Raw genomic sequence first — 16786 nt, 5'->3', positions numbered from 1 at the left:
TCTTATAAACAGGTACCGTGAAGAGTGGGGTAGAGTGGAGGGAGCTACCACCACCACTGTCAAAAATCATATAAAAATCGGTGAGTGATTGTAAACTTCAGTCAGTATTCAAGTATCACCACAAGAATACATTAATATGTCTGCCCAGAGAGCTGCTGTGTTAGCATTATTATCTCAGAGAGATATTAATAACCATGAGCTGGTGGAAGAGTTTGAAGACGTTGGACAGATAGTGGGTGTTGACGAAGAAAATGATGGTGGAGATATGCAGTATGAGGTGAATGAGCAAGGTGCAGAAGGTGGCTTAAATATCGAAGACGATGAGGCAATTGAGCAAGGTGTTGGGGATTTAGACATTGATGATGATGAAGAAGGTCTTGTTGAAGAAGAAGATGAAGGTATCGCAACAGATTCGACTCACGAGACTGACGACAGCGGAGTAGTTATTGGCAATGTTGAGTGGTTGAATATCACTGAGACATTGGATGATCCGTTAGATTTGTATTGTGTAACGGATAGCCATGTCAGGATCAAAACGATTGACGGTGAAATAGAGAAGTTGTGTTGGTGTTGCTTCCGCTTTTATTCTGTGCGGAATAACAATGGAGGGTATTATGAGCACGTCGACATTCATTACACCGCCCGCTTCATGGAGATGGGGCAAACATGGTGTAAAGCATGTGATAGGCCTTTGACCAACTTTAGGAGAATAGCCGTCTGTATCATATGTAACAACACCCCACCTCTGGAGATGTAACCGTGGACCTTCGGGTCAACAAAAAAAAACAGCCCTTTTCAGGGCTACATTATTTAAACAAAGAGTAGATATCTCATAATGAGATTGCAACAACACCCCATCTGCGGAGCAGTTACCGTGGACTTTCGGGTCAACAAAAATACAGCTCTTTTCAGAGCTACAAACAAAGTGTAGATATCTAATAATAAGATTGATCACTCAGTCAAAGAAATAGAATATTTTGAGTGTCACATAATCATACGAAGAGTAGTTTGTAATATATGGATATACCTCTAAAATGTACATCCATATACATATGAGGTATGCACAAATGTGTTATAGAATATGTAAGTTCTCTGAATATCTTATCTTTGTAAAATAAATCACATTGAAAAATGATTGTTTAAGCGTCCGAGTGGATTTGAATCTGTTTGATAACATACTAGCTCTCTCTTATCTGAACAATTGCAGAATTCATGTCAAGATTTGGAAATATAATTTTCATGAGACAATATTTCAAATTCGAGGGGTGTTTATTCAGAGTAGTCAATAAGAGTAATTGGTATTGTAATTCAGAATATTTATTTCAAAGGTGGAAAGGAGAGAGGGAGGTAGACACTGCCCCAACCACGCAGTGTCTCGTGTACACCAACCAAACAAAATGTGTACTCCGAGGAAGGATAAAGGATGGGTGAAATAGGGAAAAAAATAGGAAAAAAAAAGGAAAGGATTACAAGTCGTCGTCGTCGTCGCTGTCATCGGGTCGGGGGAAGTACTGCCACATCACCGAACCCTCAGAAAACGCCATTTCCTCCGCAAATGCGTCGTCGTCCCAGAGATCGTCATCATCATCATCCGAGCTGCTCGAGTCTTCGGAGTGGTCTTCGGTACTGGTCACATGCAGTACCTGGACCGAAGATGTGGAAGGGTGATGAGGCGTGGTGGTTGAATCGGCCTCCATATCTGGATTCTCCATATCGGAATCCTCCAACTGAAGATCCGGGAGTGGCGCTGTAGGTTCTTCCGCCTGGGGTCCGATCGTGGAATCGGCTTCCTGGTATGTTGACATGCTGACGATAGCTACTCAACTGAAGATTACATTGAGGAACTCCTACATTTATACTCTTGCACAGGAGGGGGTATAGTGGGAGGCGGAGTGGGGGGGAGGTGGGGGTCGCAAAAAACGCGCCCCGGATGCAAGTAGTGGATGTTGAGCGCCCCAGGCCGCGAAGCGGCCTGCTGAGCGATCGCTTCACGATCGCGAAGCGATCGTGAAGCGATCGCGAAGCGATCACTTCGCGATCGCCTATACAACCTTTCCCTTCGTTACTTATCCGAATATACATTGCTTGAAATTTCTTTATGATACGAATTTTTATCAACATTATTAAAATAATGTTCCAAAGATATTCAAAGATAATGATTAACTGTTTCCATTTTCTAATTAGTTCGTTTTATAGCGAAACAACTAACGTTTCACCGCAAGGGTGTACCGATATAGCCCTATTTTTTTCACTACTACCAAAAAGAGTGGTTAGGTTGAATGCTGCCCCATCCACGCAGCATTCCGTGTGCACCAACCAGGTACTATGTGCACTCCGAGGAAAACCTAACCTAACCTACCTGATCATCATCATCATCATCATCTATAATGATGATGTCAGGTTCGGGAGAATCAACCACCACGATGATATTTGGTGGAGCGATTTGATGATCTTCAAGCCACAGTTGATCCACAAGTTCTGGGCTGGCAAATTCATCATGTTCAAACTCATCTTCGTCTGAGGTTACATCTTGTTCTTCATTCAGCTCTATTGTTGTATCTGAATACCCATCGAATTCATCATCGGGAGATGTTGAATCAACTACAGCAACTTGAATGTCACCATAGGACCAATTCTCTGGTGGGGCAAAATGAGGTTCACTGGTGGAATCAGCTTCCCGAATAATTGGTGTTGCTTGATTCATGATGAACGAACAAGTTGAAGAATATTGAGAATACAATCTTATTTATATGATTTGAAGAAAGTGGGGTAGAGTAAGGGAAGGGGAATATGTGAAAAATAAAGACCCACTAGGTTATTTATTCAAGTATTGATGTGAGAATTGGGGAATTAATCCAATATAATATTCATTAGATTCATGATTTCATTTTTACACATTCACATAAATGAAATTTGTTTGAATAATGTTGAGAGAAGTAATGATGAGAGAAGTGTCAAAAGGTTTTGGAATTATACTCAGAGCATTACTAGAATCACCTTTATTTATTCTCTAGAAAAAATAACTATTTTACAATTCACACACTTTCAATGTGACTAGAAAATGACTAGAATGAAGGAATAAATACTGCCCCAACCACGCAGTATTTTGTGTGCAACAACCAAAATAGATATGCACTCCAATATTCCTTATTTTATTTTTTCATTCATAACATTCATAACCTTAAAATTAACATGCAAGTTTTTATTATATTCCTAAAATTACAATTTTTTTATTCTAAACATACATCTAACTTAAACTAAACAAAAATATATTTACAAAAGGGGTTAGGTATTAAGGAACCCCTGGCACATGGCATCCCATTCCTGAACAAGAGGTCCATATTTTTGGATGTAAGCCAAACTCTTTCCTTGTTGCGAATCTTCTTCTTGAAGTTTCGCCCTAAGCAAAGAGAGTCGCTTCTCTAATTCCAGTTTCTGGGCCTCGATGGTGGAAATATCCGCCATCAAGGCCCTTTTTCTGGAATCAGAACCATCCACAACCTTCTTTTCCCTCAAATATCTCTTTTTCACAGACTGTGCATAGGTAATAGACTCTTTGAGTTTATTACCCTCTACCACAGTCTGTGAAAGGACATTTTCCGGGCCAACCTCTTGTTCGGAATGCTCAACACGTACCTGGGGGGTGACAGGAGGGGGCGACGCATCCCGATGGACCTGGAGGGTGACTGGAGGGGGTGACGCATCCCGATGGACCTGGGCGACGACTTCCACCAAGTTCTGCACCTCCATCACTGGAAGGGGTGCTGTAGGCCAACCAACGTAAGGTGAGTTCTTTTCACACTTTTTGCGAAAAGCACTCAACTTACCACCCCTCCCACCTTTGGCTTTGGATGCCTTCACAGGTGCGGACTTCTTCACAGGTGCGGACTTCTTCACAGGTGCGGACTTCTTCACAGGTGCGGACTTCTTCATCTTCTTGGCCCTCTTCACCGGTTTCTCGAACTCATCCCCTGAATCGATGGGCGACAATAGTTCGATGGGCGATAAGAGACTTTGAAGATGCGATAAATCCGCCAGAGACTCGTCCAGGTCCGGGTTGTACACATTCAGTAAATCTTCGATTTGGGGTGCTGACGAAGAAGTTGGTCTGAATGTCGACAAAGTTGGTGGGGGGTCAATCTCCTCCTCGGGGGTTGGTTTGAAGTCCTCGAAAAAGAACTTCAAGTCAGGAGCCGCCACTTCCTGGGTGGAAGTCATCCCCGGTGGTGGAATGGGAGCCGCCACTTCCTGGGTGGAAGTCATCCCCGGTGGTGGAATGGGAGCTGCAGCTGGTGGTGCAGCTGGTGGTTGTACCATGATGTCCTGTAGGACAACCACCCTCCTCCGTTCTACATCCTCCAACTGTCTCTCACTGAGAGTGGTAATCGGGGTCATCAGAGCATTCCTCAGAAAAGACATGATTCTAGAAAGAGAAAATGAAAATATTAGACAATATAATATAAATAGTATGGAAGTGTGTACTTACATCAAGCTGCTTGGAATTTTCAACTAAGTTGGCTGGCAGGTATCTCAGGTTGGCTGCTTCTTTCGAAGGAAGACTGCAATCGAATGATGAACTGTGGCCTCCTCCTCATGTTTTATAGCCGTATGCTCCCTACCACTTCGGGTGGGAATGGGAGTGGGGGTGGAAGTGGGGTAGGATAATTCGTTTGAAATATTCCACAAGTATGAATTTTACAATTTGTTGAACAAACCAGATAATGAGTGAAAAAATTCAATTACTCGATTGCTCTTCCAATAAGGCAATGAGTAAATTTAATTTCTTGTCACTTATACTGTTTTCATCTTTCAGTACATTCAAAAGAATTCTTAAATTTTGTTCGGAACTTGTCTGATAGAATTCAATATCGTTGTGGCCCCAAGGTAATGTCTTGGTGGTATTAGGAATGATGAATCGCTTATCATCATTATGTGATAGCGCGACTTTATTGCACATCAACGTGTAAATATCATGTAAATCACTCCTGAATACATTCATCTTTCTAAATATTATACCGCCTGTTTCAACAATCCTAATGTAATCTTCAATTGAAATTTGATTTTTTATAACGGATTTTTTAATACCTTTTGCTTTCTTTATTTCATCAGACACACTTTGTACATGATATGCTTTCGCACCGGTGCCATGGAAACTGATGATGGGATCACTCGGAAGTTCATCCTTCATATTTCCAATCACCGATTTGCTAACTGGCACATTGAATTTATTACCCAACCTATAGTTAGAAGTGTCAAATTTGTCAACATTTGCAATCATAAAATTATAAAAATTATCCGTCATTATTTTCAGTATCAAAGAATCCGTATCGGTATAGAGAAGAGAAGCTTGTGGTCCGTAATGTTTTTTGATGACATCATAGAAAAAATCATAAATGACTGTTTTCGACATATCCAATATACTGAACCCCAAATACAATGGTTTATTATAACAAACCTTAACTTTATCCATATGTATGACGACAAAGTCTTCCGAAAATATGGATAATGTTTTGAAATTGGGACGAGCTATCAAAGCATTGGCACCCATACCTCTTCTTATGGATTCCCAATGTGTGACAATTCGAATGTCTCTTCTATTGTTTACATTTTCCATCGTTTTGCCAAATATGGAATTTATATTCAATTTGAAGTAACCCTTCTCAAACTTATTGGTAGCCTTATTTCTCAAATTTGTATTTAAATCGATATATTTTTTCAGCCACGGTGACTGATTGAATCTGAGAATTCTATGAGTTTTCATCACCATCAAACCATTACGGACCGCTTGTTTCAAATTCCTATAATGAACGATATATTTCTTTTTATCATTCAAATTAGGAATAAGTTTGGGTATTTTGGACTTTGAACCAGGTGGTATAATACTTTCAACCAAAAATGGTAAATCCGAATGTAGATCGTGTAACTCGACAGGGTAATGCACATCTACTTCAAGTATGTATCCTTGGGGGCTATCATCTGGAATACTATTGATATCCAACTGACATATTTCACTGGCGGTCAACCAAGTGAACCCACCAAAAGGTAATGATTGAGACATGCTATGACCATACAGATTTGTTGCATCCAAATACATTATGAAAGATGAAGGTTCTTCGGGATTATAATTTGGAAGAAACTGATTGTTTGCAATATGCTTTCTCTCCGAACACTGGCTTACACCACCACGTATACCGTTTTGGAGAAAATGCACCATATCGATATCAGTTAATAATTCCAAGTTGACACCCGTATACTTCAACATAGCATCCCAAGAAAGACCTGGAGAAGTGAAATAGTGAGCAGGATCCAATTTATATGTATCTAAACTCATATTTCTAAAATTTTCAAAAATATCGCACAACAGTAGAACATCAGATTTTAGGTATATGTCAGAATATTCACCCAAATCTTGACAATTGAATGTGTTCCATACCTGCTTTACTCTATCATAATCCTCATCAGAAACATGTTTTTCATTTAATTTATCATAAAAGTCCACCTTTGATGGTATACTAGAATAATTTAATTTATCTAAAGAATCGATAAAACTGTACGGAAAAACACCTTTCTGCCTCATAAGTTTGAATTTATCCTGTTCCGGAAAATATTTTCTTGTTTCCACAAAATGTTTTTCATCTAAATTGTCACCTAACTCTTGAAGGGAAGCAGCCATAAATTTAAAACTATCGATGAACCTTAATTTCAAAAACTTATTTTTCATCACTCCATTGTGATCTACTATTCTCTCCATAATTATATGTTTCGTGAAGGAAACATACTTTTCTTTAGTTTGAGCAATGACATCAACTTTTGTTTTGTTTGTGCATAACTCTTTTATGAACAAATGACAGTCATACCCACTGAGATTATGAAAAATTATGGGTATAAAGTTGGGCAATTTGAAATTGAGGTTACAAATACTATGTGCAGCTCCATTTCTTTTTTTCCCCGTTAGATGGCAGTGGTCACGCACCTTAATATCACCATCACCGAATGGTTCTCCACATATACCACATGTGGCGGCAATATTGAAATCATGCTCTTCCTCATCAGTCAATGGACTCATTGGAATGACTTTCTTCAAATATTTGTGATAAATATTGGTGACATCAGCCTCCAAGTTTGACACAAACACTTTAGCTGCATCAGCACCTCTATATAGTACAAATTTAGATATAGAATCATCAAAAGAGCACTTTATGAGGTAAGAAAAAGCATATGGTTCATGAAGATATGTTCGATTTGTATAAGAGTTAGCAGGATTTGGCTCATTAGTATGCACTGGTTTCAGAATAGATTCGAAATCAGCATATACAACGAATGGAACCCTCAACTGTTTCTCGATATTTTCAAATTTCAAAATATTCTCAGGTACCCTTTTACCAAATTTATCAACCCTGAAATGTGTGGATGGTGTCGTTGTCGATATGTGATTACAATCATTCAACTGATGTCGCAATAAAGTTCGTTCATTATCAAAGTACAATAAACAACCATCACAAAAATACTTTTTATGACCACGGGCAGATATTTGTGATGATACTAGTCTCGATAAATCCTTAATCCAACAATAATGACTATTACCAGAATCATCTGTGATAATCAACAGATTAACATGACTATTTAATCTACGTTTAGAATAGTGTAACGGACCCACAACTTCATATTCAATTCTACCATTTTTAAAAACATTTTCCAACCCATAAACATTGATAGAGCAATCGTTCATAACCTCAAACTTAGGAATATCTTTCAACTTAACTGGAAATTCCATACCTGCTACATTCAAGACGGTTGAGAAGTGGGGATATGATGAAATTTCATTAAGTTTCTGACTGGCAGGGTATAAAGCTGAAGTCACAGCCCACGCAAAGCAGCACTGATCTTGATTAAGAACATTCACCACACTTTTCTTCAATTCGATGAACCTTGGCAATTTGATGTATGAAGACCCTCCGAAGGGGCTATACTTGTTGATATTCACCTCCAAGTACAAAATTTTCTCAATGGTCCAACCTGAAAATATGGGTTTTCTCTATAAGTCCATCATCATCAACATTTTGACTAGATCACATACCTGAATCCCGATCTTGAAATTCCGCTGCTTTAACAGTTAAACTATCTGCAAAACTGCTATAAACCACATCCAAATCATTCGATTGATCAATTACTTCATTGGGACTATTAAATGATTTGATGTCTGAAAGATCCTTAGTTTGCAGACTGTACCGCCCAAACACTTCCATGTTCACTTTCATGCATTTATGGATATCCAACACTTCTTCGAGTAGTTTCACTACTTTCTGCTTAATTTCATTGAAGAATGTTGGGTAATCCATGTGGTGGTTTTCACTGTCCACTCGGTAGCTCACAATTCGACACTTGAAAGCTGTATTGACAATTTTCACACCTTCCCCATATTGAACACATGCATTTGTTCTGTGCTGCAACGTCCTCCGATGTACATTCATCTGATCGCTTGCAATAGTCAAATTGCAGCAAACGCATGTTTGCAGTGTTGGAAGTGCTGGGGGTGTCAACCGTTGCCTCTTCGATGTTGGAGGTCCATCACCATTTGCGGGTGTGCAGGAATCCCGCTGATGACGACGTAGGTTGTCACTACGAGTGAAACTTTTTTTACAATCAACGCACGAATACATCTTGTATATAGAAATATCTACCGTACGATAAGGAGAAATTGAAATGAGTGAAACGTTCACACCACACTCCTTATAAAAGCCCAACTCCTCCCCCCCACCATAACCCAAATGAGAGCTACAAGGTCAACATTCAATGCCACAGAGCAAGCTCAAGATAGTCGAAGTGACGAACGTCAATGTCAAACCCCACACTCAAGGTCAAACACCGCAACGCCTAATCCCACTGTATATTCTGTACACGTTACGATTTCATTCAAGGTCAACATTCAATGCCATGGAGCAAGCTCAAGGTAGTCGAAGTGTCGAACGTCAAGGTCAAACCCCACACTCAAGGTCAAACACCGCATTCAAGCTCATACTACGTGTACGACGTTCAAGGTTAGGTGACGTTATTCAAGGTCGTGTGACGTCTCAAGGTCAAAAGGGGTGGGGGGAGGCGTTCAGTCGGCATTAGCACCCTACTGTTAATGTTTGATTTCTCGACCGAATTCCATCGCATTTCGATTGAGAAATCTCAGAAAATAGATATGCTACTCAAACTAAACTATGCCCAGGCCTATAGTAGAAATCAGTATGGAATTTGCTTCTGGGGTTCATCTTCAGAAGCGAAAGATGTAGTTATTGCCAAAAAAGGTTATTGAGAAATATGATGCGCCTCTAAAGTAGTTAAACGTATTCTAATAGATTCAAAAATCTTGAAATCCTAACGCTACCTTCCATGTTCATTATGGTAACGTGCCTTAAAGTTTTTGAAAAAGTTGAAAGGGTCAGATCATACAATCATAATATGAATAGCAGACAAAGGATATACTAAAAGTACCTTATTGTAAAACAAATATTTGCTACAATTCCCCACTCAGTTTAGTACCAAAAACGTATTATATATTGAAATAAAATTATGTAAGTCTGAAGCGCTTTCAAAAATTCGTATGAAAAAGTTTTTGTTGATAAATGTTTTCACCATGTGGATGAGTCGTTATGATTTCATTGATTTGTAATTATAATCATAATTTGTATACAGGGTGTTTCAAATTCGATCCTCACCATTGGGATCTCGGAAACTATGAGAGATACGAAGATGGTTCAATTGGGGCAAAGTTGCACATTTACCTGACTAACAATATGCCGCTGGGAAAGTTCTGAAATTCGAAGTATCTCCAGAGATATCCGAAAAAAAAACAGAAATTTCGGAAAATGGTTTTTATTTTTTTCTGGCTTTATTTTTCGAAGGATTCGAAAATGAATTGCACTACCACATTGCCACTTTTTCCCTGCTAATTAATGGTGTTTTCAGATTTGCTATACGACGTTTCGTCTTCCGGCCGCCATTATCAACTTTATTATTTCTTAGAGCGCTACATTGGATATTTTCTGTTTTGAATAGAACCAGATTTAACCTCTTCAATGATGTATCATAAGTTATCATTCTTTTTCGAAAAATTGGAGACATTGAAAAAACTCAATCCTTATCATAATAGGCTTTGACTTTGATGTTTCTAAATTTGACTTTCAATTTGTTACACTCAATGACATTCTGTTATTGAACAAGTCATTGAATTTTTGGCGAAAAATGGCTTCCACGAATGAAGAAGAGAGATATGATACAAATGTATTACAAATGCGATAGAAACAGTGTTAGGACATCAGAAATGTATTTAAACTTGTATCCGGAAAGATGATAACCACATCGAACTATGTTCAGGTTATTCGATCAAAATCTCACAGAGTTTGGTTCATTTGAAAAGCCGTGGAAAAATACGGAGACCGAATCAACAATCAAAATTGGATAAATGAGGTGTGTATAAGGTAAATTAGATATTGTGTCCTTTTCAATTAAAATAGAACTTTGAACAAATAACAATAATTAACTGAAATGTAACACTATAACTGTAACAATGTCCTAACACTGTTTCTATCGTATTTGTAATACATTTTTATCATATCTCTTTTTTCTTCATTCGTGAAAGCCATTTTTCGCCAAAAATTCAATGACTTGTAAAATAACAAAATGTCATTGAGTGTAACAAATTGAAAGTCAAATTTAGAAACATCAAATTCAAAGCCTATTATGATAAGAGTTTTTTTTCAGTATCTCCAATTTTTCGAAAAAGAATGATAATTATGATACATCATTGAGAAGGTAAAATCTGGTTCTATTCAAAACAGAAAGAATCCAATATAGCGCCAATAAGAAAAAATAAAGTTGATGACGGTGGCCGGAAGACGAAACGTCGAATAGCAAATCTGAAAACACCATTATGTAGCAGGGAAAAAGTGGCAATGTGGAAATGTAATTTATTTTCAAATCCTTCGAAAAATAAAACCAGAAAAAAATAAAAACCAATTTCCGAAATTTCTGTTTTTTCTGGATATCTCCGGATATACTCGGAATTTCAGAACTTTCCCAACGGCATATTGTTAGTCAGGTAAATGTGCAACTTTGCCCCAATTCCGAGATCCCAATGGTAAGGATCCAATTTGAAACACCCTGTATGTGAATGTGCTGCTCGTGTATGCATGTGTGTTGTTTACTCAACTCTTTTACGTTAAAAATCAAGAACTTTCATAATAATGATCGCTCAATAGATACAACCTCTCATTATGCGAAATAAAAGTGCAATTCTTGGTTTTGAGTTCTGAGTTTTGAAAGAGTATTTATATCAAACAAGTTCTGAAGTTGAAGTTTCCAAATTCGGGAAACTCCCGTTAACTTTAGAAAAGTGCAAAATTTTCGACTTCTTGGACTGACAAATTGAATGTAAAATTTTGTAGTTTTGGAGTCATACATGAAGTACTAACATGAGTCGTATTTGAATGACCAAATTAGTCGCGGCTCAATTAATTACGTATTGAATAGGAACCGACGAATGAGAAGCATGAAGCTCTGGTTCGAAGGTTATTAAATAATATAAATTTGATGCGAGGTTTGATAATAAGCATACTCGTATACATACAATGTGCTTCCTAGAATTATCACCTTGCTAGTAAATATTGATTTTGTTCACAATATCGCGTGAAGGTCACTATCTCAAAGTGAAAATTAGTTTGTACACCCATACATGGTGATCCATTAAAAATAGCATGGTTGAAATATTCTCAATGGGAGATTTTTGCCGGCAAACCCCAAAAATCTAAATGTATGCGAAAAAACTGTTGTTAGTGATAAAAAATGTAGGCAAACGTTTCAAACGATCAAGATTTACATACACCTCTGCAGAAATGACTGAAATTTTCACCGTCTATTAAAAAAAGAAATGGCTAGGATATCTGAAGGTTTTTTTAATGAAAGACATCCCTATCAGTAATCCCTACGTGATAAACTCAAATATACAAATTCATGGAGACTGGATCCGTTGCTAACAAATACACGGACCCCACTGTTACTAACAAGGTTGCAAAAGTTGTAATTTTAGGACATGTTCAAATTAAAACTTTATCCTGCGATTATCAGAGATCAATTCATTATGCAATGCAAACAAGTTGAATGTATGGTCTGTCATGTTGGACCTCTTTTTCTAGCTAATTATTTTCTTTAAACCGATGAAATGGCGAAAAAAATTGGAGGTTAGGTCACCAAAAAATAGTTTGCCAGGGATTATTTCCTACATACCGATAAAATTAATACGAATGAAAAACGAATCATCACACTTCATCGATTGATTTAACCTCACGAAAATACTACAACAATTATTCGACTCAAACTGCACCTTGAACACCAACAATTTAAACAGCGTGACTCACGGTCGGTGGTAGGTTAGGCATTTCTGGAAAACTAAACGCAGGATTTTGCTGCGTCCTGGTCAGAAGTGCTTTTTTTCAAATGAAACCCTCTGTATATTATTCGATGAATTGAACGGCGATGAAAAATTCTTCAAGTTATTCACAAATAGTTATTGGCGGTGTCTTAAAACGTCTTCCAGAATGAATACAAATATCGATTATTCAAACGAAGTTCTCATGAAATTATTTATTACACATGAATAAAGTGATCGAATCATTGTCAGAACTTGTAGAAAATTCAACCAAATGTATCCTGAATCAACACCAATGAACGAGAGGAAATTTGTAAGGTAACAAAATGTTTTCCTTAACTATGGGTCAAAGTTTCCAGGGAAAAACTGTACCAAAAATTAGGCATTTCTAGGTAAAAGTAAGATTTTCTGGGCTATAGATAACATGTAAAAGTACAGAAAAAAATTCTTCTTACTTTCACCTAGAAATGCCTGATTTTTGGTACAGTTTTTCCCTGGAAACTTTGAGCCACAGTTAAGGAAATTATTTTGTTACCTTACAAATTTCCTCTCGTTCATTGGTGTTGATTCAGGATACATTTGGTGGAATGTTCTGTAATTTCTTACAATGATTTGATCACTTTGTTCATGTATAATAAATAATTTCATGACAACTTCGTTTGAATAATCGATATTTGCATTCATTTCGGTCGGTCGGTCGGTAGTCGGGCGTGGGTGCTTTGTTCACTCAGTCAATCGACCGATGTGTAAGACTTCTGAGGGTTGTCGTTAGTAGGGGTGCTATAGTTGGTTAACGAAAAAACATATTTAAATACATAACATATTTTGTAAGATGTTTTGAAACACCGTCGATAACTATTTATAAATTACTTATGAAAGTAACCAAAATGTTATAAGTTTAATAATTTCACTGCTACCTAAAACCAAATTCTTAAAAAAAATTATGTTTCCAGAAGAAGTTAATTTATTAAGAAAACTTTATAATTTAGGTATAAGAAAAATGATATATCATCTTTAAGCATTTTTCATAATCTTTCAATTTATCGGGAGATATACGGGGTTTCATTTGAAAAAATTAACTTTATACTACTTTTTTTGCATAATGGAAATGATAGTAATTTTGAGTATTTCGAGTTTGTCCAAACTACCATCAAAATATTACCTTTCCATGAATTGAAAGTACCTACTGATGTACTTAAGTTCAATTAGGGCTATCTTTCGGACTATATTTAGCAAAAATTATTTTTTATCTCGAAAACCGATAGAGATCGGTATAGGACATTATTAACAAAAGTATTATAATAAAAGAGTGATTCCAAAAATGTGTTAATATATGGGTTATTCAATAAAAAAAAGTTGCTAGGATTTTTGATGGAAGTGGCAACGCCGTAATGCTGAAAATATTTTAGATCGATAGAACAAGTAAGGAAATGTGAAATGTGAAATTTTCATAAAAATCCTGCGTTGCGTTTTCCAGAAACGTCTAAACCTATAACCGACCGTGAGTCACGCACGCTGTATATGATATTCGAAAATCTTAATATCTCAATCCAAACTTATTAGTAAAATAAGACATTTTTGATTCACACCCAAACATTATTCTGAATATTAGCGATTTCATTGAAATCGAAAGACTGGTGACTTGGGTATCGGTTCTGTGGTCTCATGTCAAGGCACGATATATTTTAACAATGAAATCTTATTGTTGTAAAATACGAGTTTAGTCATTTAGGTATTCTGTTCATATAGTAGATTATTGTGTCTTTAATAATTTTACTTTCAAATAAATGTTTTGTTCTTATAGTCACACATATAGCTGATAATATTACAGTTTTTGTTGACATTTTGGGATCTTGTGGTATAACTTTCGATAATTTAAGGGGTGAATTTTACCTCAACTTAACTGAGATGATATGAACGACGACCAAATCGCACGGATGGCAACTATTATTTACAACAGGCAACTTATTATTGATGATATTTGACAGGAATTACGAAAAAAAAACAGTTATTCCACGAAATCTGCAGGAAAATTTTGAACAAATATTTTATTGATAGTTCGCACTGGAACCTTTGGCGTAAAATGAATCTATGGACAGCGGGATGGCTTTCCTTGTTCATATTTCACTGCCAGAACCGCTGTGCATGCTGTTTTTGTCGAGTGCATTGGCTTGGGATGTGGGGGTTGAGTAAACTGGCCATCGGATGCCTGTTTCCACCTAGCCCCGCTGGATACGGGAATGACAGAATCACTTGTGGTTCTGTAATTTCCTAACTGAATGGCATTCCAACGATGGCTTAATCCTAAGGTGTGTGTATCCGTGCCGAGAGGATGAATGACACTGAGCCTATCAGCTGACTCTACGGAACTTTCGAGATACCGGGCGTCCTCTCGTCGTAGCATCGCCTTGTCACGGTAATGCGGGGCTCTGCCATGATTGACCTTCCTTCCCTAGCTACTCGTGGGACTTTTATGGACAGAGTAAACTTAAGAATTCTTTCTGACGCTGAGTCTACAGAGGAGATATATGTCGAGCCTACGACTCCAACTGACCTCCTTGTAAATTTAGATCAGGAGCGAGAGCTTCTCAACTCTCCAACTCATGATCCAATAACTGAACCTGAAAAAAAGGTTTGGTGGTGCAGCCACGAAACGACTGAGTCGTCTGCTCAAGAGCGGGGTACCTTATGAAACCGCCTTGCAACAAATTCTTGAGCGGCGTATGCAGAATCTGTCTCAGGTGGCGGAACAAACCTTCCATGAGCAGGTTAGCAAACGTTTGTGCTCAAGTGGTGATTCATCAAAACCAGAGGAAAAAAGCCCTGCACGGTTGAATCTAAGGCATCGTCAGGTGTAGCTGACGTGCAAAAACCCTCATATGGGAAGGTTGTCGCGCGCGGGTATCAAGACGGGAATCTTGCACCTTGACTATCCAACTACCTCATTAATAATGAAACAGCAGAGCATATACTTTGTGCCTGCCCCGCTGGAGACCGAATCAGAGCCGTACTCTCACCAGCTGACCTGAAAGGCCACTCACCATACAAACTAATCGGCTTCGTTAAGAAGCTGGGTTTATTTGGTCGAATGTGAATAGGTGTGAGCTACAATAAACCCTTGCGAAATGCGGTGGAGGGTCGAATAGACCGACTCACTTTGAACCTACCCTAACCTAACCTAACCTAACGTCCTCAGGAGATCATTATAACTAATCACCCTGTACATTCAAATTTCCTGAATCAAGAACACGAAATGAAAAGTACTGAATTACTAACCCAAATTGTAACCTAATCGTTCAGTAATATTCCGTCCACACATTTTTAATAGAGTACATCTCATTGATGATGGTTTCAAGCAGGATATAAGTTACAAAGCACGTACTGTCATTTCACTACATGCGTTGAATAAAAACCATCGTATTTATATTTCACTGCGATAGTTTTTAAGGAGAGTTCTTTATACAATTAATTAACCATTCTTTGACATTTAGGAAGATATTTATTAATAGAAACGAATCGAAATACAATCGGTTGCATTGTTATTGATATTATCGATAGTGAAAGCTCAACAGATTTGTTCAATGATGTGCATAGGGTCAAAGGTATTATGATGCAATGGTCTCTCAATTGTTTTTTATGGTGTATTGGAAAAAATGGGAGTGTTCAAAAATGTTCGACGAACGTGATACAAAAATTCAGAACTGACTTACACAATATAATTATGAAAGTGTAGCATTTCGAAACCCTAAAAGTAAGATAACTATTCATTGATGATGGTCAATTTATCACCTCAATTATTTGAAATGACTTTCACTTCACTGAATCAAATTCAACAGTGTCATTATCATGCTGTGATTCATACACTGTGATTGGCAGAATGTGAAATGTAACTACGGCATCTGATTATAATAGTCTGAATCTGATCATAACCTCATAGTAAACAAATTTGTTTTGATGTTACTTACATTTATCTCGAGTAAAGTTCCTTATGAGACCATGGTCCGATCAACTCGCACCGTGGCGCCCTCTATTGTCACATGGTGCGAAACTCAAAAGTGCCCATGCGCTAATTTAATTTCCGTTTCTGCTTTTTTATTGTTATTCTTAGTGAAAGAAATGTTTGTGAGTATTAATTGCTTTAATTATTACGATGTCATCCTCTGAAAGTGATGATGATCCAGAATGGAAGCCAGCGGAAGTGACAAGAGATTTTTCTCGTGTATCAGTTCGTGCTGAGCAGGTGAATTGGCATAGGATTGAACTTATTGCCATGACACAAGAAAATGCCATTACTTGGGCAATGATCAGAAACTACCTTTATATGAACTCCATGGTTCATATAAAGGTAGGAACCATGGCGTTTTTATGAATTTT

General features: G+C 37.6%; 2 protein-coding genes across 8 annotated transcripts in view; both read right to left on the bottom strand.

The window, feature by feature from the left end:
• The window catches only part of Svil (Supervillin), a 566272-nt gene that overhangs the window by 61881 nt on the left and 487605 nt on the right, over window positions 1-16786 (bottom strand). The gene's annotated exons all lie outside the window — the stretch shown is intronic.
• LOC141481681 (uncharacterized) lies at window positions 3271-4602 on the bottom strand. The gene is made up of 2 exons (XM_074173679.1): window positions 4487-4602; window positions 3271-4423 (listed from the first exon to the last, which is right to left on the bottom strand). The coding sequence occupies exon 2, from the start codon at window positions 4417-4419 to the stop codon at window positions 3286-3288; it is 1134 nt and encodes a 377-aa protein (XP_074029780.1). The 5' UTR covers window positions 4420-4423; window positions 4487-4602; the 3' UTR covers window positions 3271-3285.

Source organism: Leptinotarsa decemlineata, unplaced genomic scaffold (genome assembly GCF_025532065.1).
Source record: "Leptinotarsa decemlineata unplaced genomic scaffold, Ldec_3_MD MMD2_tig00000251_RagTag_RagTag, whole genome shotgun sequence".
Classification (NCBI taxonomy): Eukaryota; Metazoa; Arthropoda; class Insecta; order Coleoptera; family Chrysomelidae; genus Leptinotarsa; species Leptinotarsa decemlineata.
The sequence above is the reverse complement of the archived record's forward strand: the minus strand, read 5'-3'. Positions and strand labels throughout refer to the sequence as shown.